The sequence below is a fragment of the Falco naumanni genome, chromosome 3, assembly GCF_017639655.2.
Source record: "Falco naumanni isolate bFalNau1 chromosome 3, bFalNau1.pat, whole genome shotgun sequence".
NCBI classification, from domain to species: domain Eukaryota; kingdom Metazoa; phylum Chordata; class Aves; order Falconiformes; family Falconidae; genus Falco; species Falco naumanni.
The window spans coordinates 79,512,158-79,538,269 of NC_054056.1; the positions used below are offsets into that span (position 1 = coordinate 79,512,158).

General features: G+C 37.7%; 1 protein-coding gene across 1 annotated transcript in view; it reads left to right on the forward strand.

Annotated features, from left to right (window-relative positions):
• Positions 1–25,659, forward strand: part of C3H8orf34 (chromosome 3 C8orf34 homolog) — a 166,970-nt gene extending 141,311 nt beyond the window's left edge. The window contains exons 11-14 of the mRNA XM_040588704.1: positions 2,625–2,745; positions 7,401–7,903; positions 13,107–13,200; positions 24,647–25,659. Coding sequence (XP_040444638.1) covers positions 2,625–2,745; positions 7,401–7,903; positions 13,107–13,200; positions 24,647–24,654 — 726 coding nt within the window. The 3' untranslated portion in view covers positions 24,655–25,659. The remainder of the gene's footprint in view (positions 1–2,624; positions 2,746–7,400; positions 7,904–13,106; positions 13,201–24,646) is intronic.
• The last annotated feature ends 453 nt before the right edge of the window (positions 25,660–26,112 follow it).

Here is a 26,112-nt window from a genome sequence, read left to right on the forward strand (position 1 = left end):
TAAACATTACTCATATTTTTATAAATGTCTAAAGCACTACCATGATGACTACCGTTAAAGAATAATTTTTCTCTCTCTCAGATTGTACTACCGGCAGTAGAGACCTGCCTTTACTCAGTCAGTCACCTTATTTGTATGTGTCTTACATGATTGCTGTGCATAAAGAAAGGAAGTACAGCAGAGGAAAAGACAGAATGTAAGAAGAAACGGTAGAGGTTTGTAGAAGAGAAAGATAACTACATTTCATTTCCAGAAAACAAGGCATAGCCTGTCACCAGGCTAACATTTGGAAGTCTGTATTTTTAGGTGGTTAGGGACTTGCTGAAAACCTGTAGTAATTTGCTTATGATAAACTTGAATAGTCAGTTAAGAATATTAGAAGAGTAGTTTGATCTTCAAGTATTGCCATAGACCACTGACAGGTTTTTATTCCATGTTTCTTCAGAGTTGTATTTGTGCATGAAATTGTATATACATCCTTATTACCTTGGGGTTTTTCCCCCCCTAGTCATTATTGAAGTCCTGCTGTTTTTTCTCTCTATGCAAATATACACTATAAAATGTATAGAAAAATTGCCTTTTTCCACCATAAAAATCTGGGCACAAGAGTATATCTAAATATATTTATTAGAGCTTTGTTACAGGCTATATTCCACCTTTCCATCTCTTTCTTAGTTTTTGTTTATTTCACAGGAATTGTTCACAGAATAAAATATTCTTCCATCTAGAGATAGGTATTGGGTAACTACTATCTGTTAGAAATAAACATTTAGAGATGTGAGTAATTTAATGCAGATTAATATTCTGTAGTGACCTCAACAAGACATATTGTGATTTGGATGGAGAATTCACGAGGACTGAAGTGACAAATGCGCAAAATCTCTTGGAGAAATAGTGGTGTGACTATTCCTGATATGTGATATAAGTCAGGTCTAGTGGTATGACTGAAATAAATGTGTTTGCAGGATCAGTTCCACTTCCAAGTAATTTACTGTTTCATTCAACTGTTCCCATGTATTTACCTGTGATTAAATACAGGTAACTTTAACCAGAGCAGAACTAATATAAAAAACAATTGGCAAATCAAAAAATGTCATTAGTGTTTTAAAAACGTTGTGAGTTGAATAATGGAATTACTTGCAGCTTCAAACTATTTTATATGCTGGTAAACATGACTAGGCTTTTTTATGTACACATATGTAGCATTATAGTATAGCTGTTGCTTTATAAATATTAATCTGTGTTAACGTATTTTAAAGATACATGGCTTACAATGATCACTTGCATACAAGGCGGTGTCTATTTGGAACAGATTAAAAATGATGCAGAATATATCCCATATAGCATTTTACTTCTGTAGAATTATGCTTACTTTTCTAGAAGGGAAGGCAGCTACAGTGTTTTATTTAGCATTTATGGTTGAAGCAAATTTTTTATGAATAGAGATGATGCCAAAACTGTGTTTTCATGTTCTTCCTTTGAACTGTGGTACACCTTTCCCTATGAGGTGAGAGTCCAGCCAGAAAAGTACCGCAACATGCTGCAGCTAAGGAATGCACATCTGCTGGTGGTAGAGTTCCAGCCCAGCCTACTGCGTAGCAGCAGAGCCCTGTACACCTTCTCTGAACAGGGTCACCAGTTTGAGTCTCCCTCCTCTGCTCCATCATTCTTTTCCCTGAAATTACATCAGTCTAATTTCTTTGAAACCACGGCCCTTCTCTGAATATATTTGACGTTTAGTGGAAGATTAAAAAATTAGCAAAGGGTAAATGACGACGAGACCATTGCATAACCCTTGTTTCTTTAGGAAACCTGATAAATCAACAAAACCCCCTAGACTACAAATGAAATGTTTTGGTGAGGTAATAATGTAAAATTTATTTCAGATAGGCTGTTAAGAGTGCTTTAATTAATGTTTTTGTCTGTTGTTCTTATGATCAAGTCTTGCACACTTGGTCATATATATTTTTTGTATATGTCAAATAAGCATTAAAAAAACTTAGCAAGTTTACCTCATATCATATTTTAAAATAATTTCTTGCAACTGGATTGAGTGGGTTCCATAAAATGCAGATAACTTTGACTACCACAGAGTTCAAGAGTAAAGCGACTGGGGAGGTGGTCTGTTTGCTGGCATCCCTTCTGAACTGCTGTGTTACCCTGGTGATTTAGTTGCTGCTCCTGAAAGGAATACTTCTCGCAGTGATAAAACAGCACTGGCAATTTTGATTAGGAAATTCTGAGATATTCCCAGAAGTGCTGCTTTGCAGAGATACGGTGCCAAATGCTATGGTAATTTAAAGTAAGTGCAACCCCCACTAAGTAACTGGAACCGCACAGAATGTAAATCACTGAAGAATTTGTCCTGTTATGATGTCTCAGCGTGGAACAAGAGTTATATATATGAATTATTTTAAAACTGTTGATTTTAAGTAATGCCTGCTATTCATGTTACTTAAGGTAAGAGATGATATTTTGCAGTATTTTGCAGAAAATGTTATATATTCTACATAAAAAACACCAGATAGACTATTCTAAACAAGGACGCTGCTTTTTTTTTATTGTTTCATGTGTAAATGTGAAACTAGATTGAAAGCACTCCCTTTTCTTTTTATCTGTGTAAGTCTCAGACAGTTTGGACCGTGGATACCATGGGTGTCAGACCTGGAGGTTCCCCAAGGCAGAAACTTTTAAAGGACTCCTTAGCAGCAAAAGAACTTCAGACCATGGAAAAACACCTAGCTGGTATGTATGCTAGCAAGGGATCATAAAATGCTTAGCAGTATTCACTCAGCTAGCTCTGCCAATATTTTAGACAAAGGAAAAGTTGATCTATGTAACATGCTGATGAAAACAGATAAAAACTTCAAACTTCCCTTTTTCTTCATTGAAGAAAACCAGCACAATTATTGTTGTGTTTGTAGATGTAATTAACTTTGCTTTAACTACAGTAAATACAGTAATTAAACTGTGTTAAATATACTGCAGTCTAACAGCTTAATAATGCACCTTTTTTGTTTGTTTTCACATTTTACCAAGACTTACGCAATAAGGAGGTACGGATGCTTCACCTACAGTTAAGTAGTCTTTACAAAAGACTGCAGTAGACCTTTAGCTTGAGAACAGATTGCTTTGCAAGAAAAGCCCACCTTATTCATGGGACTTCTAGCCAAGTCTGTTAACTTGCATGCAGTGGAACATCTGCAACATCTTTGGTGGGATAACCGTTTCTAAAAGGTCAAACAACTCCCCCCCCCCCCCCCCTTTTTTTTTTTCAGTGGAAATATGCTTCAGAGGGATGATGGTAATGAGGGATATCCTAGGATATAGTTTGAAATTTGTTGTTCTTTGTAATCAATATTTTCTATCTTCAGCTTTAGTTACAAGGCGTGGCATAGACCTGTAGGGGTGGTAGTCCTATATTATGCATCCTGTTTGTCATATGATGAAAGCTGAGCTTTGTGGGCCAACTCTATGAAAAGTAATGCAGAACTGGAACATAAAGACTGTATATGTGATGTGGAGGGAGAAATGAAATTTATCTGACCCTTCTTTCAAGCTGTTCAGAGAGCGAGGCAGAGAACTTGCCACTTTCAGTGTGATTTTCTAAAAGACTTTGACACCTATCCTACCGATAATACTGGTGTGAAAAGCTTGGGAGCTGTATCCTCTTTAGAGAGAGGTACAGCTGTTGCATTTCTGTCTAGGGGCTGTTGCAGCTGAAGGCAAGAAAGAAGACAAAGTTACAAGCACAATGTGGGAGGCTCTTCAGAAGTTTTTGCTCATAATGGAGCAAGAGCTAAAAATTTTGATATCTACAAATGAAGATATTTTAGACAGGTTTTGTTTCCGTCAACAGAAATGCTGTCATTCAATTATTATTTTTTTCTGGCAGGTTCAAGTCACTGTAGCTATTAGAGATATAGCCACTGCCAGACTAGACTGAAAAATCCATGAGCCCTCTATCCAACCTGGAACTGCCAGGAACATCTAGTGGGAGCCAGGACACCAGCAGGCCAAGCTTTGGTCATCAGGTTTCTGTGGCACAGCAGGGACCTGAGTTACCCCAAGGCTCTCTGCCACTGAGGCAGCACTTGCCTTCCCTGCTGTTGCTGCAGTTGTCACTCAGGAGGGGTCTGCTGAAGATCTTCCTGCTTTGATTTATGTCCTAACTGGTTGCACTTCCATGGTTGTACAAGCTGTTCTTGTATGCAGTATGCTCTGAAACGTGCAGTTCCTTTAGAACTCCCTTGGCAAAGCTGACAGTAATAATTACCATATTCAATAGAATATGCAATACTTAAATACTTAATTGACTGTAAGCTAACTAGCTACATTTACTCGGTCTCTGAGAGAGATTCAGTCTGCTGTTGTGTGACCTGCAAGGTCTTCCCTCACAGTAGTGCTGTTGTGATTTGGCTTTGGGCCTGTTACTTCAGTAACACTGTAACGTGGGGTTCAGTCATTCTGCTATTCAGTAATTTTCGTCTACCTGAGAAATTCACGAGACAACAGCCCAACTCTTGTCCAGTCCTAATAATTCATGTCCTATTATAACACCAGTGCTACCTGAGACAATTATTCCCCTCATAGACAAGCTATAACATTATTTCCATTAAGAGTCAGCTCAGATGACCTCAGGAAATAATGCTGTGGTTTTACTTAGCCTTATTTGTCTCATACATTTGCAAAATTCAAGTATCTCTGATACCAGCAAGTCTCCTTGTTTCAGTTCTCTTCCCAAGTACACTGGAACCTATTAATTCTACCCAATACTAGGCAGTCATTTAGATACCTGAATTATGACTTGGACTATCTGTGTCATGATGAAATGTGGTCCCCTGTTTTGGATACACCTTCTTAAGGAGCCTGTCGTTTTCTTAAGGACTATAGGACTATATACTGGATAAAAGTCATAACATAAGGCACAATTTGGTACCTGTGCCTAAATTAGAGACTAGCACCAACTGCCAGCAACTGCCTCAGTACCTTGATATTTGAACGGTATTTTTACAAAATCAGATATTGAAGCAGTTCTCTTTTCCTTATGTACATATGGCTTGAAATACTGTCTGAGATCCAGTGTCTTATGTTACCGCGGCTGCTTTATATCACACGCAAGCAGAGAATATTTTTTTTGGTAGTTAATTCCAGTATCTTGCCAATTTGGTTTGTTAAACTGATTCTGTTGTCATTGGATACTTCTGGAATATATTTTATCATAAGAAGAACTATTAAATGCATAAACAGTTCGTAAGTGCATTATGAATCATATCCTTATTCTGGTGTTTCTGATATGAAAGTAAAATGCCTTTGTGTTGCTCTGTTGCCTGCATTTTATTTTCCTTTAAATGACATTGACAAAGGATTTAAAAAATCCTGAATTATAATTCAATTCTGGTATTTACTATAGATCAGATAATACTCTACAAGCGGGAGATGTGTGATTATTCTTTTTTCTTCTTTCCTTTCTGGTTGAAAAGCTGATATTGAAGCAAAATCAGGAAGAGGATGTCTGCTAAAGAAAACTGAATAATTACGCTATGAAAACATGTTAATTATGTGTAGGAGAAATTATTAGAATAATTGGTTTATCTGCAGGCTTAATTACTATATGGAATTAAGGAAACATGAGACAGAATAAAATGTTTATTTAGCTATAATCATTCAATATTCAGATAATTTCTTAGCATACTGAATCATCATGGGGAAGTTAGTGGTTGGTAATTTTGCAAAGATGTAGGCTAATGTGAATCTTTAAAAGAACATACTCCTCATTTGGTTTAAATCAGGTAGCCCACACTGTCATTTTTTGGCCCCTGAATTTTTGCCAGACATCTTACAAGTTCCAAAGTTATGTGTATTGATTATTTTAAAAGCATAAAGGGAGAGTACTTCAAGACATAATTATTTCAAAATGGAAGTAAATTATTTTAAGAGGTCAGCAAGATAGCAATTAGAAATATTCTTAACTGTGTGCTAGAAACAGTAAGTTGTTTTGAAATTTGCTAACAGCAAAACATTTAAAGAGTTGAGAGACACTTTCATCTGAAGCTTTCACAACTATTTGTTTTACTAGATTTTCTAGTAATAGCATTTGAAATGTAAGGACTATCTTGTATTAGACTAGTAACATGAAATTGACAAAGCTTATTTTCCTGTTTTCGAGGTGTTATTATAAAATAAGTTAATGTTAAAGGCAGCACATCTTTAATTATTTTACATAGAGCATTCCTTTTATACCTACTGGTAAACAAGTGGAACAAAATCTAGTTTTCCAATATGCAGTTTAGGATTTGTTTCTTTTAAGACTTTTAGAATGTGAAATTATTGTTAACAAAATAAAAATGAAATGCTCATATAAATAAGTTCACTTAATAGGTGTTTAGATCAGTAGAGCCTTGCAGATTCACAGCTTCTGGGACTGTGACTTGTACAGTTTAATAGGAAACAGCACTGATTTTCTAAAGATAACCAACTGTTCTCATCAAAACCAAGTTACAGTAGAGTACATGCCAGTGGGAGCGAAAATTCATAACAAATGTGTAAGGTAAAATAAACTTGAGTAAACTGTTCCTTAAGCTTGACATTTTTACTTGCAAGGACTTTCAGTACATTAGCAATGCTAACCTAAATTCCCACTGTCCTCACCTAATTCTGTTGGATATATCAGATTTTATTCATTAGAAGCATTGGTAACATTTAAATGAATTCAAAAGACACTTTTCATCTCTATCCCTGATCTTTTCTGGTTTTAAATAGGATCTTATTCCTTACGGCTGTGTGAGGGGTAGGGACAGGACAGCCAAATGGTGGCCACTTTTTCTCCTTGGATTCTGGATTCTAGATGTTGGTGACCCCCTCACCGGCTGTGGCACTGACAGCAGGCCAGAGCACAAAATTCAGATTCAGACAGGATCGCAGATCCAGATGTGCCAGAGTTCAAGGGTTTTGTTTGGGCAGTAGACAGTGAGGCCAGAAGCAGAAGTCTCACCTTGAACCAGCTTTGGATTGCCCTTCGCTGCAGCTGAGGATGGCAGGTTTCACTCACTGCTCCATCTTGGTTTGATGCTAATGAGAAACCGTGCAAAAGCCGCAGAGAGATAGCTCTGAGTAAATGAGATGAAGTTTTATAGGCTGTATCGATGTTCAGTGAAGTGGTAATATTTTGTTTCTGTGGGATAGCTGTGTTTGCAGTAAATCAAATGTAAATAAACTTGAGGAAATGCTTTTCACGCATTTGAACTGTTAATTCTGATGCCTTATATTTTAAGGTCAGATAGATTTTCTCTGCACAGCTTCAGGTTGTCACTAACACTGGAGAAAATCCATAGGAGTTTTAAACCACAGAAACAGAGTTTCTTTATTTTCTTTGTGTGTGTGTGTGTGTGTGTGCACAGATATTGAGAAGGACCTGGCACTATGGGAAGAAGCGAGACTCTCACGAAGCCCTAGTATCCAACATCATAGTTTAGTTACATCTGACCATCAAAGTAATCTTCAAGCTACACAGGGCCAAAACCCGAGGCCTCAGGTGCCAACACAGATGGGGAAGAACATTCAGCTCCAAGGAAACAAATCACCACCGCTGCCGGCTAACAGCAGAACACAGGTCTCCAGCGTTGCAAACAGCAGGCCTCCAACGCCCGGTACGCAAACCAACAGGCCACCGACTCCATCAGCTCCGGGGAGCAGACCAGCGACCCCAAATAGCTTGCTGTCACGGCCTCTTACCCCTAGCAACCACGGAAATAGGGAAGGCGTCATTAGCATGCAAAGAAGCAGATCTTTGACATCTAAGAGCCAAATGGGGAGGACCCTCAGCGCTGCTTCAGGGCTTGCTGTGCAAATGAGTGGAGACATTCTTGGAACTGTCACTACTCAGAGAAGCAGCTTATCAGAAGTAAGATTTTCGATTTAATGTTTTTTGCTATGTTTAAAAGCTGCTGTAACATGAAGACTAGATTATGGTTCATATTGAAGTAACATCCGTATACCTAATGTAACTTACTACTTGAAAAAGAACTTTAAATATAATGATGAGAAAATTAGCAGGAAATACTGCTCAGCTTTGAGAGGTACTGATTAGAGAATGCCAGGATTTATTTACAGAAAACACTGCAGCACTCATGCACCCCAGATTTTCTATGGGCTCTGTAGGGTTTTGCTTGCATGATACACAGCAGTTTTATTAGCCTTACAGTTTCCAAGAGGTGCGTACCTCTGGAATATTAAATGCAACTTTTTTTTTTTTTTTTTTCCTGCCACACTAACAGTGCATAATACTTCCTCGCTATGCTTTTTATTTCATTTTTTGGACGCGTTGGAATGATTAGTTAGGCATCGCTGAATGGACAAATTTTCCAAAACACAAAACTGAACTGCAGTGAAAAAACATCCAACATTGCTGAATCACTGCGTAGTACTATGTGCATGTTAACTAGGCTGATTCAGAGCATAAAAACTTCCTGACCCATATTAAAGGCTTTACAGGATTAGTTTTTGTTTAAAACAAAACAAAAGGAAAAAAGTTAAAAGTACCTTGTAAATTTTGAGTGGGATCTCCTCTGCTAGCCTTAGCTGCCTTAAATATAACTTCAGTGTATAGGCGGTGGAAATAAAAACACTTGTGAAAGAATAGCCCTGCTGTCTATCGCAGATACATGCCTTACAAAGGTGAGTTTTTTTCTCAGGAAATGCCAGTCCTTCTTTACTGACATGAGAAGGACCTATATGTCTAGATTGCTAATTTTTAATGGTGGAATAAGTCGGTTCCCACCATTCATTACCAACCTCTTTGTAATCCATTTGTCAAAACCTGGAGAGCTTTTTTCCAAGACTGAAAAAAATATTATGCTTTTAGATAATTGTTTCTGAGAAGTATTATTTGTTTTAAAAATCTGTTGTGTATGACACTTGACACAATGTATTATCAGTCTAATGACGACTTAAAGAAAACTAAAAATGTTTATAATAATATTGCTTAGAGATGTTTGTAGGAAAATGAGAGATTTGATACTTAGTATAATCTTGTAATTAAGTGTATGGCCTCCATTATTTATTATGAAAGAAAGGAAATGAGGCACAGATAACTCTAAACCTAAAGATTTGGGGAAGAAATCTTACTTAAATTTGGTGGAAAAAATCCTCATTTTGGTGTTTGAATGGCAGTGCACTAATCTGTCACTTGAGCTACTTCTTCACCTAAATTGGATATCCATCTTAAAGACATTGGGACTGAAGGTGACTACAGTTCTATTGAAATTATCTTCACTGACAGTTGAAATATTTCCAAACCAGAAGTTTTCCATGAAAAAAAAACCCAAACCCAACAGTAATTGTAACAAATTTATTTTTTGACAAGCATAAAACCATTGTCTTCTGTTTTGAGGAGTGGATATGTTTGTGTGTTTGAATTTCCTCGCATGCCAGAAAATGGGAACTGAAATTCGTTTTTAACTAAACATGTTCAGAATAGATGAAGGGTTTCATTGTTTCCCACTAAACACTTCTCTCTTTCTTTCCTTCTTTTTAAGCACCCCTGTTCTTAAATGATGCATAGTCACGTGATGCCAACTAGAGTTATTATATAGACTCCTGAAAGTGCCATGTAAGGAGCACTGCATCTCCACCAAGGGACACCCGGTCTGTCCATCAATCCTGATCTTTCTTGTAATGAGACAGGCAATTAAAAGTGGTTTCTTCCACAGCCTTTCTGTAGTTAATAGTAATAATAACTGTGAGTCCCATTTCATTTGCTGTGACTTGTTACTTCGGTTTGCCAAATCCCAAGCTTTGCTGATAGCTCTTACAATGTGTCCTGGCATACTTTCAATATATGTATTTATATGTTTCATGAACTTTAAGAAATGAGCAATATTATTACCCAGTTTTACAGTTAGAGTAGCATGTCTGGTTTCAACCATCAAGCCCACTGTAAATCTCAGCATTTCTGTGTAGGATCTTACCCTCTGTTACAATCCCTTCTAGAAGTGACAAATTCTTTTCTTTCTCTTTGCCTACTGGGTACAATAGTACATTAGCTGCTAGTGACCTAGTTCGAACCCTGTTTATCCTTTTCTGGCGTGCATAAGTGACCTTTGACATAATGGAAAATTGTCTTGGGACTAGCTCTCCTGTGAAGGGAAAAACTGCTAATATGACACTTTCATACAGAAGACCTTCTTTTACCAAGCTTTAAAGGCCCTTGGATGTCAGAAAGTAGCTGACGGAGGTCTGGCCAATCTGCCGCTACCAGCCTCATCTTTGGATGCTCTTCTAAGCATCTTCTAAGCTATCGTTGCCCACTGAAGTTCTTGATCACTTAGAGAATTGGGTTTAGACACAACATACACAGGAGGCACCTCTGTTCAGTGACATTTTTTGCCATGTTGGAGATGTCTCCCTGTTTATGGCCACGTGAGTTCATTCTCTTGTGTCACAGCTTCTGTCTGACCATGTAGTCAAATTTTAAAAATTCAAAGGTTGCCTGGGGTAGAAGAACAACAAAGTTCTGTCTCTCTTTGTACTTTTACGGATCACAAAGATGAAACTTGAGGCTGATACTGTAAATTGTTTTGCAACTTTCATTGTAGGTTTTGCATCCTCTCGCTGTATAAAAACAGTAAAATAAAAGAAGGGAAATTGCCTTTCTTCGTCTTAGCTTTATGATGTGAACTGGGAATTTCCACTAGATTTGAATACACTGTGGTTATATTGCCAATCCTATAGAAGATGCTATGATAAGATTTACAGATAATTCTGCTTCCTCACTCGTAGGTGGTGCTCATGGATTAACCTGTACAAAGTTGATACATATTTGATGAGAGTAAGTCTGGTGAAAAGGATGTGATTACTGGCTACCAGGAGCATGTTTTACCATAAGGAGCTTGAATTAAAGAATTCAGAATCTGCATGAGTTTACACTGTGCTGTCACTTGTTTTTTTATCAGGAATTTTAGCATATCTCTCAATGCCTTATGTGTGCTTCCTAGTTTGTAATGCATTTCAGAGTAACGTAACAAGTCTAAAATACAAACATTTTACTGATTTATACTATTCAGAGTTCTTAAGTTTTAGTGAAGTTCATGCGGTAGCTCAGGGTGGTTTAATCTTGTTATAGCACAAATCTTAAATAATTTGGCAAGTACTTAACATATCAGCTGTTAAGAATGTTTTGGGTTTTCTAATGCTCAAGACATAATGATCTGAGATTTTGTGGACAAGTTTCTGCCTCTTGGCGCACATAATATTACAAAGTTCTAACAGGTGTTTTTTATTAGCAGCTCTGTTCAAGGCTGAATTGAATTATAGCAAAGAAATGCTACCTAGAGAAATAGTTTTATTATCTCTATAAAGCTAATAAATCATGGTTCCAAATCCTTTGACAGAGATACTTTTATGCATTTACCTTATCCTTTGGTGTTTGTATAAATTGACAAAGGAATGTTGAATCCTGCTTATCGCTTTAGGATGGATTCCATTGAAGTGACACAATTCTGTGATAGTTATCAATAGCTTTGAGATGAAAATACTGCTCACTCCCTTGTTTACCATTACATTTTCTGAATGCTCGGAATTTTACAATTACTTTATTTATCCAGATGGTTTAAAGTGGTATTCAGTAATCTTTATTGGTCTGTCATAGTTGACAGTGGGAAATTTCAGCTTATTTGAGTATAGTATTGATTAGCACAAGTTTTCTTCCTACTTACTAGAGTACAGAGCATAACTTGATATGATGAGGACTCTCTTTTGGGTCAGATACTTCCACGCTGTTCTGCTGCCTGGCTTAGTTCTTTATTCTGTGGTTTTGGAAGATTAAAAAGTACGCTGGTCAGTGTGAGAGCCTACTGCAAGAATCCTGTTCTGTGAACAGAACCACTTTGCCCAGTTCAGTGCTGCGGTCAGCAACCTTCTCGAACACTAAGCACATTTGAAATGGCAATACATGCATAAGGCCTGGAGCTCCTGCCTGAGCTTGGTGTTGGGCCATTGTGGCAGTCTTTGTGGATTTCTTTGGCAGATTACTAGCAGAATTAGTAATTTACTCCCAGTGAGTTAGATCTTGATGAAACAGCCTTTGGTCAACAAGAACTGATTTGAATAAGCCGTTTCTGTTTATAAACCAGAGAGCCGAAACAATAACGCTGTAGCGCTATGCAATACAATTTTACTTTGCATATGTAGATTCTGTTTTTCAGCTGGTGTAAAAGATGACACGGCTATTACCCCTCCCTTCTTTTTCAGGTACTTATAAGAATCTGGCCAGTAATTTTATGATATCTGGCTAATGTTTAAGTTCTTTTTTAGAGACTAGACTTGCATGTTTGAGATGCTTTTGAAAATAAAACTGTGCACTCCAGTCTTGTCTCTCACCTTGAATATTGCAAAGGAACCTGTCAAAGTATTTTATATGTCTGTGTGTGTATGTGCTCACATACATATATGTGTGTGCATGGAAAAATATTTGTATATACATACATATATACCTTATAGAAAAAAGGAGGCAATTGTAAAGCATTTTAAAAAGCATATATTTAGTTGTGTATGGATTTTTAACGGTGTAAAACATGATGCTTACAGTTTTATGGTATCTTGGACACAAAAGTTTCCATAGCATTTTTCCTTCCTAGGCTTTCTCCTTCTCCAATAAAACCATAGATTCTAAATCAAGTTTCAGATCCCTGTTCTTACTAGATTGGAGATGGTGAAAGTTCAGACAAGTGAAAGCCTTGCTTAAACAAATCATGCATGACATGTCTAGGCATAGTCCAAAAACCGTAAGGACAAATGGAATATACACATTAAGATTTTGTTCTGTGATGCTGCATTTTTAAGATGAGTATGTATATGTCTGTGGCTATAGCAGACAGATAGCTAAAGAGACTTTTTTTTTTTTAATAGATAAATAAATAAGAATTAAAAAAATTCTAGGGAGTCTGCATATTCTCTACATTCTGGTTTTATTTCACAACACGATTATTGGTTTTTTTTATTGAAGGCTTTCTCCTCTCAGGTTAAGTGAGGCTAGAGTGTCTGCTACAGTCTGCGTTGATATAGACCATTCTCTGTCATTTTATCTAAAATAGATCTCTTTGTGGCAGGATGAATTCTTACAACAGCTTCAGCTTGCTCATCAGCCTTGGATATTGCCAAGTGACACAGAAAGTGAAGGAATGGAAGCTGACCAAGACAAATGTAAGTATATTTGTTAGGACCAGATAATATGTCAAAAACCCTCAAACTAACTTCTCTTCTTCAAACAGTATGACTTCAAATTCTATGACGTTTATGCCTGCTCACAGGAGCTTTTCTTATAAGTACCAATTAATCATTTGTTTGAGGGCTGAACTTTTTAGGATTGATTTACATAAGTTTTCTAACAGTCACTGAACAATGATGAAATGATCAGAGACCCCAGTTTACTTAACTAAATTAAACAATTTGTCCTGATGTGTTAAAGCATCCGTTCCATGGAAGTAGCATGAAGTTGAAATAGATACTCTGTTTAGTAAATCTGTATTGACCAGCAAAAAAACCCACAGTAGCTCTGAAAAGTAGAGCCTTCCTCCTCAGGCCTGTGACTCCATTCTCTCTGGTTTACCTGTGTTCTTTTGAACTCCTCTACTGTATGAAAAAAAAATTTCTTAATCACACAAGTAATCCCTAATATCCTGTAGTCTTTGAAGCAGTTGTCTTATCATGAAAGCAAGGGGGTCAGCAGGATCATAACCTAATTGACAGAACAAGTAACAACAAGTAACATGCTATAAATTGTAATACATGCAAACTGTAGCAAGTTCTATCTTGCTGAAAATATTAAATGCTTTGCATTTTCTTTTTTAATTCGCTGTAGATTCGTGTATGCAAGGCAGAATATACACACTATTTCCCAACACATTTTAGGTCATATACTTGAACAGATGATTTAATCAGCATGTTTAGAAAATTTAATATATTCTACTAAAACTTCTTTAAACATGCAGAGTTAAAATAAGAAAAGGCCAATTTTATTACAGAATGGAACAGTTGGGTAAGGGATTAATGAATAATAAAAATCATGCCAGATAAACAGAATAGATTTTTAAATTGTGCCACATTAAAAAAATTAAGAGTTTTCTATTCATATACCAGTTTCACAAAACCATACATAGCTTGGGGTTTGACTATGAAATTTCAGTTTACACAGTGAGATACTGAAGAGCGTGTGCCAGTTTTTTAACACTAGTACAGTGCTGAAATGAAGTTCTGTGTGTCCAGCTGATTTTAGTCCAAAGCCAGTAAGTCCAGTTTGACTTGCACCCGAACCTTCTACCTGACTTTGGGCTGAAGCTGACCTTAGGAGGCCAAAGGGAGAGCCTGGTACATGCCTTCTCTGTGCATGTGAATTTTCCTCTGTATTTTCTGTAATGAATTTACAATCCCACAAACATTGGTAGGACTGGCTGTGCACACATAGACTGGGGCTGATTATGTGATCAGGCAGACTGATGCATCAGAACACATCAGATGCACAGCATGGTTCTTTTATAGCTGCTGTACCTGCATTGCCTGGGTGTGGGGACTTCTGAGCATCCAAGATCCTGTACTGTAAGATTCCAATAATCCCAGCAGATCATTGTCACTGCCCAGTGTGAGAGAGTAGTAACTGACAAAAATTTTGGTCCTATCACCAGATCAGTAGAGATGATAGTTGCCTAACTAATAATAATTTTTTTTTTCTGGATCTGATGGTACCAAGAACAGAGGAAGGAAAGAAGGTAGCTGTACTTTCTGACCAAGAGTTCAAGCATATTGTTAAGGGCATTGTCACATGCCTCAAACACTGACAGGTTTGGGACATCAAACACCTCTCTAGGAAGTCTGTTCCAGTGTTTGACCACCCTCTTGGTAAACAAATGCTTCCTAATGTCCAGTCTAAACCTCACCTGATGCAACTTTCAACCATTCCCACATGTCCTATTACTGGACACCAGGGAGAAGAGACCAGCACCTCCCTCTCCACTTCCCCTCCTCAGGAAGCTGTAGAGAGCAATGACATCACCACTCAGCCTGCTTTTCTCCAAACTAGACAAACTCAAAATCCTTAGCCACTCCTCCTTCCAACCCTTTCACCAGCTTTGTTGCCTTTCTCTGGACACATTCACATCCTTAAACTCGGGTGTCCACAACTGCACACTGTATTCACAGTGAGGCTGCACCAGTGCTGACTTTATGACCGGCCGGTTATACTGTGTTTGATGCACCCCAGAACGCGGTCTGCCCTCTTGGCTGCCAGGGCACGCTGCTGACTCATGCTGAGCCTGCTCTCGACCAGCAGCCCCGGATCCCTTTCTACAGAACTGCTCTTCAGCTACTCCTCCCAGTTTGTGCTTGTGCCCAGTGTTACTCCATCCTAGGTGGAGGATCTGGCATTTGCACTTGCTACATTTCATCCCATTAATCACAGCCCAACGCTCCAATCTCTCTAGATCCCTGTGCAAGGCCTCTTTTCCTTCAAGAGAGTCAGCAGCACCTCCCAGTTCGGTATCATCAGCAAACTTGTTAATGGTGCATTCAACTCCTGCATCCAGATCATTGATAAATGTATTGAAGGGAACTGGCCCTAGAACTGAATGCTGAGGAACACCGCTGGTGAATAGTCACCAGCCTGATGCAGCCCCATTCATTACAACCCTGTGAGCTCTGCCCTTAAGCCAGTCCTTCACCCAGTGCACCATGAACCTGCACATCTCACAGCTGGGCAATTTTTCCAGAAGGATGCTGTGAGGAACAGCATAAAAGCCTTACTGAAATCCAGAAAAACTATTTCCACCATCTTGCCTTCATTCATTAGCCAGGTGACCTTATAGAAGGATATGAGCTTAATTAACCAGGGCTTTCCCTTTGTGAACACAGGTTGACTGTGCGGTTAACTGCGGTGTAGTTAACTGCTGCACCCTTTAGAGCAGGTCAATGTTACTACTGTTACGGCTAAAGGAGTAGAACAAAAATGTGTGATCAAAGTAATACTTTCTGTATCTGAAATCTAATAATGATAAATGCTGTTAAAATAATGTTATCATCCCCATCTGAGGTTACATGCTTGTGTCATTGGCAAGCAGAAAGTGCAGAACTGCCACTGCTGACAAAAAGAAGCTGCCAATTGCTAGTTGTAAAGTGAAGAGTCAGTGAGGGGCTTGGCATACTTGCTGATATCAGTGCTTATAGGCAGAGCAGCTGGCAAGATTGCACATCATTTTTCACCCTAAAGTTAATAAATCTGTGTGGATGTTGTGTATGTGATTTAGTGTTGAGGGGGCCAGGAGTTCGTAATTTATGAGTTTGAGCAGAAGAGCTGCAAAATTAATCTTTACAATAGCAACACCTGTTCTTTGACTCGGCTTTTAATAAATTATATGTGGATAATATTTACCACATTCTTTGACTACTTTGAGATAATAGCAGCCAGGTGTAAAGCTAGTTTTTGGTAGTGGGAAAACAAAGTGCAAAAAGAAAAGCTATGTGAGTCACCTTGAGTTCTTTTAAATGAATACCTTCTGGTTCATGTTCTGCAAGAAAAAAAGAATGAAACAGTTTTGGGGTAGCCGTTTCAAATGTAGTCAGATGTAAGAATTTAAAGAGGCTATTTTCAGAGCCTGTGATAGCTGAACAGAATTGGGTCACTTTGGCATCTCCCAACAAACATCATTTGCATACAGATACGACAACGCACATCTTGTCTGTTGGAAATGAGATCTGGGTTCTCAGTTCTTGTAAATCAGACTTTACTTTCCAAATCCTTCAGGCTCTCTGACAGCTTTTTAAAATTTTATCCTTATCAGCAAGATCCAAAGATAACTAGATGTTGTAATTTTTAAAGCTTCATACCAATTATGAAAAAATTTGAAATCAAATAGGTACTCACATAAAAGAGTATAAATGATTACAGCTTTAAAGATTAGTTATGTTAAAGAATGAAAGAAAAACATTTTTAAGAAGCACTGTTGATTTTTTTATTATAACCTCTATTTCCCCTTTATGTGCTTTATTAAATTTGTGGCTGTATGTCAGAGAGAGAGGTGTGTAATTATTTGCTCTTATAATGTAAATTTTATTATTAAGAACTAGGAACCAATGCATGCTTTTTTAAGAACTAGTATGATTTAGTAATTAAATTTCTTCTGCTTGCTAGATTTGATGCTCTGTACACACTGAGCAAAGAGAAGTGAAAATGGCCAAGGCAATATGATCCAAAATCAAGAGTTTGTAGTTCTTTTTTTATTTTAGTGTCACTAAAAAGCCTGTAGACAGGAGCTCATATGTCTTCCCCCTCAGCTGTCATTCTGAAGACAGAGTTCTCTGTTATTACTGGTAGTAGTTTGTGTGTGGATTCTCTTCAAAGAGTTTTCAGAGGATGCATAGAGATTATTCTTGGAAAGAGGAGGGATCTGGAGAAAATATTTACTGCTTCCACAGTACTTCAGTTTGGTGGGAGTTCTTTGAACTGGCAAAAATATTATTCTTTATGGGGTACTGATGCAAGGGAACAGAAAAGCTCACCTACAACTAGCAGAGCATTTCTTGGCCAGCTTTTATGAGAAGAAATTTGGCCTTGCAGGGAACTGGCAAGAGCCAGCTTGAATTTTCCCTTGAGAACAGGTCCTACAAAGACTGCTGGTTGGAAATTCCTGATGCATCACTACCTTCCAAGAACCTTGAAAAGACAGTCTTTTGGTGTAATTTTACCTACTCTCTGTAGTCCTGGCATCGATTTACTGCCCCAAACCCTGAGTCCGCTTTCTTGGGTGCCTAACTTAAGAAGTAGCCCACCAAGCAGTTTTCACCAGGTCTCACAGCCTCGGCCAGTAGAAGATCCCTACCCGAAGTCAGTCCGTTTGGCAGGTGTACATGATAGGTGAATGACGTAAACTCTTAATGAACTTGCTGCTTGGGTAATCCACATTAAATATGTATCTATGTATATATACATATATACATTCCTTTGCCCTCCCTAATCTGCTTAAGGCTTGCCAGTTTCTGTAGTCAGTGGCACACCAAGTGGTGTGGCTACTATCACTTCACTCTAACTTCATCCTGCCAACAGGAGCGCTAGGTGCTCATTTCTAGCTTGGCTGATCTGGGAGAAGGCCTGAACTCTCACCTGCTGACCTGTGGCAAGAAGCTTGAAAGTTTTTCCACTATGCATCTACAAACTCATCTGAGGTTTGCAGAGAAAGGCCTTCTGCTGATAAATCGAAGCTGATTGTTGGGGAAACGTAGGTTTTGCACTGCATTTGCTCTTGCACTGGTCTTGAAACTCTGCAGTGAAAGACAGTCTGCTGCTGACTTCAACAGCTTTTGAGGAAAACCTTCATTTTCCCATTCAGCACAAATGTCCACCTAGGAAAAAGACCCAAAGAATGAAAAACAGTATTTTGTAACATCAAGAAATTCAGACTGTGTTCCAGTAAAATTCCAAACTGTTCAATAATTGTCTGTGGGTAAAATTCCTTACACTGAGCAAATTCACATGGCTTAACAGTTACTTTTTCTTCCTTATGAAAATAAGTGTTCCAAAGGTTTGGAAAATTGCTTGATCAGCGTTGATAAGGAGGAGTTTACTGCTGGAATATGTTTCTGCTGTGAAAGTTTCCTTTTGCTAGAGTGAGATACTACTCAGTATATGAGTAAGAATGACAGAATCAGGCTTAGAGCAGCAACTGTTGATTACAACCTTTATGACATTAGTACAAACACAATCTATTTCTGTGAGTCAGATTCAGCTGTTTCTATTTGTCTTATACTCTGATGTAGTATAGCAGTACTGGAAACATCTCTTTCAGTGGGTGTGAGTTTAGGGCAAGGCTAGACTTGGTCTCTGTAGGGAGTAGGGTAGTTATGAGGCATTGTTCAAATATAATGGTCAATTATATGTCTGGTTAATAAGAACATGATATTTGTAGTTGGAAATTTTTCCCAGTGAATAGAAAATTTACTATAAATATGCAGCTTTTGTCTAAGAAGTGAATCTGGGTTGAACTGCTGGGACACTTCACTTCCAAATTCATGAAACTTCTGGAAAAAAATATTGGTATTTTTCTTTTATTTAATATTTTAAGAGTGGTAATACAAACTGGAGTAAAAAAGTAGTATCTTCCCACCCCAAATAACCTTTCTGAGGAGTGTCATAAAGCTTTTGTCTGCTTGGAGTATGAGTAATTTTCCAAATTTCTCCAGTGTGGACTTAGGTTTATTAAGTAAGATACATTGTCTGTCATTCTGCCTACCAGTGGCTTAGCTAGGTATTTAGCTTGAGACAGTTCTGTGTCCACTTCAGAAATGGGATACCAGTAAGGTCTGTGTTCCTGTAAAGATAATTTTTCCAGGCCTATTGGATGGTCTTGGCTGGATGGTCTTGTAACACCCATAGCTGAAGCTGCTGTTGTAGTCTGGAAAGGAGAGAAAACAATTTTCTAGCATGGAAGCTTGGCTGCTTGGATTTAATTATTTATAGATGGTGATACAAAAGTAGAGATTGATATTAATTCTGCCAGAAGTTAGATGACTGTTGGATAGTGATGGGAGAATTCAAATACAGCTAGGGAAAACTGCAACTAGACTCAAGATTCCTTTTTTTGGAATGGATGTGCTTAAATCCAAAGCTGCCATTAAATATTTGGATTCATCTTGGAAAAGTTCACATTGAACTAAATATTTGGGAGGGAGAGGGAATTTTCCATTGCAGTGAAGAAAAAAATTCTCAAAATTGTTTCAGTGCAGAAAGCTGTTTTCAGTACAGATTCCAAACCTAAGGATATCTTTCCTGCAACTTGCATTATTATGGTAAACTTGGATTCCCAAAGACATTTAATGTAATGAAAAATGACACTGTAATTTTTAAAATGGCATAGAGAATTATCAGGGCACACATTAGGTAAATTAAAAGCTGGCTCACTGAGGAATCAAAAACTAGAGTTTCTAATGGGAAGATGTAGATGAATGGGGCTCATTAGGGTCTTACAGGTTTGCATAATTGGTGGGAAGGACAAGTTGAAGATATTAAATGATATAAATCCCCTGGTGTAATGGCTACATTCCAGTAAAATGCACTTTATTATAACCAGATGAAATGTATTCGAACCAAATGAAATTTATCTGGCACCAGAGAAACATATCTGTCTCTGTTGCAGAATAATGAGGCTTTATCCTGGAAAGCAGTGACCTAATGGCTTTAGGATGATCATGGAAGATCATCTCAGAGTGAGCTCTCAGCATCACAAAGAAGAGTAGACCATGCCTTGAATGCCTAAAAATTTAAGTAGCAAAGTGATTATTCCACATCATACCAGTAAAAAACTGTGGGTTTCATGTCTTGCCGTTAAGAAAGGTTGGAATTACTTGAGAGATTTCAGAAGGTGATTAAAAACAACCTAGGGTTTGGGAAGTCCTGTTAGGAGTTCGGCTCACCTAAAGACATTCGACTAGGGACCTCGGAGATGACTTGGTATCTGTAGGTAGTCATTTAAATAAAAAAGATTCAACTCATCAGACTGTGACAAAGGAAATTAAATGCTATGTCCTAGCAACGAGGAGCCTTAAGCATTGTAAGCAAAAGTTGAGGGAGGCAGTGAACTTGGAGTTCTTAACACAAGGTGATAGGGCTTTCTTAATGACAGATGATAGATAATCCAACGGGATATTCTATGGGGTCTATACAGGTATATGCGGGCTCTGTACAGGTATATCAGAGGTCAAACTAGATGATGACAGCAGGGGTTTTTGTCTTGGTATGTATGAATGTACTTAGGCATTCATAAAGAACAGGCTGGATGTGCAGTTTCAGTTGGTTTCCTGGACACTACATGTTAGACAATGATAAAGATGCTCATGATGTAATGATCATGATTCTACATTGATGCTACCTGTTTTCTTACAAACCCTTGAAAATGTGCATAAATGTGTGTACATGTAAATGCATTTTTTTGATTTTTATTCTAAGGTTTATCCTAGTGATTTTAAACTGCAAAGCTCCACCCCACCCCACTTGTTTTTATTGCCATGATTTAGTCCTTAGAATATATAATTTACTTGAGAAAGCAGAGTGCCTCTGAATAAAGTAATGGCTGTCCTTAGTGATCGAAATACGTATACCTGGGAATTATAAGATATGACAGTTTAGATTAATATTGACCATAACAAAGTTATTAATAAAATACTGTTAAACTTTAGTCATAGAAGTCTGTAGATTTCAAAGCATAGAATATGTTCATGCTAATTTTATCTATGTGATTGTCCAGTATTAAATGGCAGCGTATATAATAGCAGTGATGTAAATATATTTTGCTTTTAAAAGACTTTTTTTTTCTTTAATTTGAAAAACATTTGCAAGGAGAGTTCTAAGCTTTCAGGAAAAAAAAAATACTGGCTGTCCTCCTTAATTTTTTAATTCCATGGAGTTCTATGCCTTGTATAAACCACTCTGGATAGATATATAGGTAGATTCAACAGATAATCAATCGCTAAAAAACTGTACTAAGCTTTATTAGAATTTTATTCAGATAATTCAGTCCTGTGTTGTTGCTCAACCCTGTGGCTGCCTAACGTTTGTGCTGCGTGAATCGGGAGGAGCTATGGAGAATATCTTGAGTCTGGCAGTGGTGAGCTGAAACTGCTTCAGCTGGCCTTTCAACCCCAAAATACTCATGAAGCAATACCCCTGGTGTTTTACTCTAAAGACAAGTGACTACAACCCTATGAAAACTGTGAGGTGCAGTCATCCTATGGAACTGCATCTGGCCTTTGAGGAGCATATCAGTGAGCTGTTCGACTGGAGGACTACTGTCCAGACTTTGCAGTTGGAAGGAACTGGCCATTTGGTGTGTCCTTCATAGTACAGACCATTGGAAAGAGTGGGGACCAAATTATGCTGATGGGCTCATTCTTTTATGCCTTCCTTGATTCTTTCACTTGCCATGCTGGCTAAGTTCTTTCACTACAGGCCAAGAATATCTTGCTGCAAAACTATGTGTGCTTTTTATTCCATTTAATTGTCCCAACTTTTTTTCAAGAGCTATCAAACACAGTCATCTTTCACCAGTGCCTTGTGTAGTCATTTATGGCAGTGAAGAAAGAGTATGAAGTAGCCCAGAAGTACTACCAAGGCACATTTATCATGTTCTATACCTACTTTCCACTCCATTTGTTTGACTGCAGATGACTCCATGACGTGCAAGACCCAGGGAATATCAAGCAGGGAGTATATCCCCTTGGGTTAAATAAAGCCTTGAAAAGTTTTTGGCTCCACAACTGACTGATTCAGAAGAGGGTCCAGATTGCTGCAGAAACCAGAAAAAATGTAGAATGCTGGACTGTAATCCTAGAGTACAAAAATGACCAGGAGCTGAAGGATCTGTGACAGATGTATTTTCTTTCTTTGGCCCAGTATTCTCCAGGCTCTAAAAAAAATTTAACACTCCTTACTATCCTGTTGCTGTAAATGTGTTTTACAAGGACGAAATTTATTCTAAGCCAAAACTGTAGAAATTCCTGTTTTGTCATGAAGAGGAAAGATTTCACATTCAAGTAGGAAAAGCTCTGTAATGGAAAAGGTTAAGATTTTGTGGCATGATTACGGTGACTGTTCTTGACCTTGTCAGGGAGAAAATCCGTGAATGTGGAGACTGGGAGAGAGGGATAAGAGAGGAGGGTTCATCCGTGATATGTGACTTCTGTTCATTTTGGTTAAATCTTGTTTGGCAATGCATAGTGCCAATGTGAATGTTACAGCAGGATCTGGCCACACTTGTTTTCTCCGTGTCTTGTTGCCCTGAACTGCAAAGTGGGATGATAAAATGTGTTAACTGACAGCAAAGGTATGAGAAATCACCAGTTAATGTTTCTAAAGTGTGTCAGGAGTCTGCGCTGAAATTCTAATGTCTATCTGGATTTCTTTCAGGTGTGATTTCACTAAATTTAAAATGGCCGTAGTTTTTCCAGTTATTTTCCCCAAGTCAGCGGGGGCTTCCTGCTTCTATTTGCTACTTCTAAGTTATTGTCATTCCTTTTTATACTGGAGAAATCAGCCTGTCAGGGTACAAGTCCTCTCACCTACTTTTGCCTGTATAGAAGTGAGAGAGTCTAGTCCAAGCTATTTGCTCTCTGAAGAAGAGAAACAAAGGGACTGCAGAGGGCAGTTAGAGATATGTCTTACTAGGGGACTGAGACAGGTACACTGAGTCCCATCACTCCTTCAGAGTGTCCTTCATCTCTTGCATTTCCACCTTGGTGCTTCTGTATCTCATGGCAGCTGAAAGTCAATTTGATCTTGCTAATACTATTTCTCATCAGTCAAGAATTCTATAATGCATATGGGGTAGCATGGAATATATTTTCTGGCTGGCATCCCATTTCCTTCTGTAGCTAAGAAGACCACAGTCCCTGGAGTTTTGTGCGTAGCAGTCATGAGAAGAATCTGCAAATGAAACAAGCTTACATGTATTTGCTGTTCTTTTTCCACCCTTAAGACAAATCTATTACTTAAAAGATCAAACTGTGACAGTGCTTGAATATCTGCTAAATGAAGTGCCTCTACAGAAAACAGTTGTTAAGCATTAGGTATAAATGACAAAAAAATACATGTAAGGTTAATAAAAGATAAGAACTGTTGCTAAGATTTCCTAGGCTGGATTTCTTTTTTTTTTTTTTTTTTTCTCTGTTGTGATGCAGAAGTTTTCATGGTATGCACCTTGCTCTGTTGAACATCAGTACAGTATCAGATATAAAGTCCAGGCTTATCACCTGGCAAAGTGAAACTTAAAGGTCTTGTTCCAATCGTATTTAATTGATTAGCTGGAGATGATAATGGGAATAGTTTGTTCCTGCCAAGTTTCTTTAATCTCCCAAAGCGGGCTTGCATATTTATATGTTCAAAAGAAGTGATTAAATGTGAAACTGCTGTGCCTGATTTCCTTCAGGGTATAAAAATGGCAGGATGAAGGCTTCTAAGGTAACATGTGGACCTTTATGCATTCAGCTGTGTAATTAAACGTGGTTGTGGTGTTTATTTCCTGTTTATAACCCTGATTCTCTGACTGGATTTGTGTAATAGGTCCAGTTACAGCATCACATCTTTTACAAACACTGTCAGGGGTGGGGGGCAGGTTGTGTTACAGTCAGCAACATTTGCAAAACAATATATTTCAATATGCATACGTAAATATTTGTAAAAGCTAAATTTCTATTTTGCTTTGGGGAAGCTTTTCAACCTGAACACAATCAGAAAATAAAACATTGCTATCTCAGTTTAGCTGATGCATCACAGTTGTTTATTCTGTTTGATTCTTTTTGAAACACTGGTAATTTTTTGTAGTCTATTACTACTATTGAAAAAGAAGCAGCAGAAACCCCTTCCAAAACACTGAATAATGGCAACAAATAATATAACTAAAGAAACTGTGATTTGCTTCTGGGTGTTTTAGAAATGAGAAGGAACCAGGATTCATCAAAGTACTGATCAATGTTGCCTATTTAACTGTGAATTCAGCATTATGGAAAACTCCTACAAAATACAAACACAATGAAGGATTAATTTTCCCTTTTACCCTGTTTTTCTGTACATTAAATTTTAACCCTAATTTCTGTGTTTTTCTGTTTGATTTCACAGGTTTGTGAAATCAGTGGGATTGTTGAAGAACAGTTTAATTAAAACAAAAAGTATGGTGATCAAAACTACACCTGAAAATTTGCTTTAGTTTATACATAATAATTTTAAATAAAGTTATTTTTCTAGTATCAGCAGTACATAAGTGGAACCACTCTGATATGTGGATGCTGTAATGCACTGAATCAGAGTATTTGCTGTGGTACAGTGGCCTTAAGAAAGAAGGGTAACTGTCACCTTTTAGTGTAAAGTTACAATAATGTTTTTGTTTAGTTCATACCCCTGTTATTTTGGATTGACGTTTGATAAACTAAACTCTGCCTGACCAAAATAAACTTTACCTAGAGATTTTATGTATTTTAACTTGTCTAAGGTTTTCTACCTCTTATATTTTTGTAATCTTTACTCTTTTTTAGATTAATAAACATGAAAGTATTTGCCCACATCTGCCAATGTGTATGTCCCATTCAGGTCTCACAGAGAACTAGCTGTTCACTCATAGTCACCTGCAGAGAGAGGTCAGAAGGGGGAGTGAGTGAATGAGTGTGTGTGTGGGTAGCAGAAACAGGTGTTGCCCTTGCCGCATAGCTTTGTATTGAGTTTATCTACTTTGATCTTTAACACAAATAAAGACTCTGTTAAAAAGGGAACATATCAATAAGGAATGGAGCATGCATGCAAAAATAAAGCACCTAAAGGAATATCATATCTATGATAAAGCATTAGTTACCCATATGGATTACTGAAACAAATTTGCTGTTTAAAGTAAGCTAACTGGTATGTGCTGTGTGCTTGGAACTTTAGAAGATGCTTTTCCACAGACATCAAATGAAGGGATGTGGCAGTTGCATTTACTGATTTCATTTACCTGTTAATTCTGTCAAGTGTGTTCTCAGTTTCCTTTGTCTTCAATTATGTACGCTTGGTTCCTGTATCTCGGACACAATGATATAATGAAATTGCTTGCAACTATTAAAAAAATACAGTATAACAAACCATCTATTTGTTTAAGAAATAAAAATGAACTGTCTGTCATGAATGTTTCATAGCGTGAACTTTTTTTGCTCTCGCAAACATACAGTGGTAAATACACAGAAAACGTGTGGTCTGTCTTAGTCATGAGCAAGTGGAAGCTAACATCGTGACAAACGAGTACTTGCTATATATATCATCATAGTGTAGACTTCCTATATGTAAAACGTTTAGTGGACTGGAACCCCACAGGAATAGTCCCTGGGAGTTCATTTCAGCAAGAGACTTCATTAATTCGTCATCGATAAAGAAAATCTGTTATGCTGTGTGTATTTGCAGTATACTTGAAGACTCATTTGCATATAGGAGAGTATATTATTACTGATACGCTCTATTGAGTCAGTTGTGCTCAGTAAAGCATTCTTGTGAAACTAATACCTCATTTTCATGGGTTTTATTTGCCCTCAGTGGCCTGCATTTCATATTTTACCTTGACA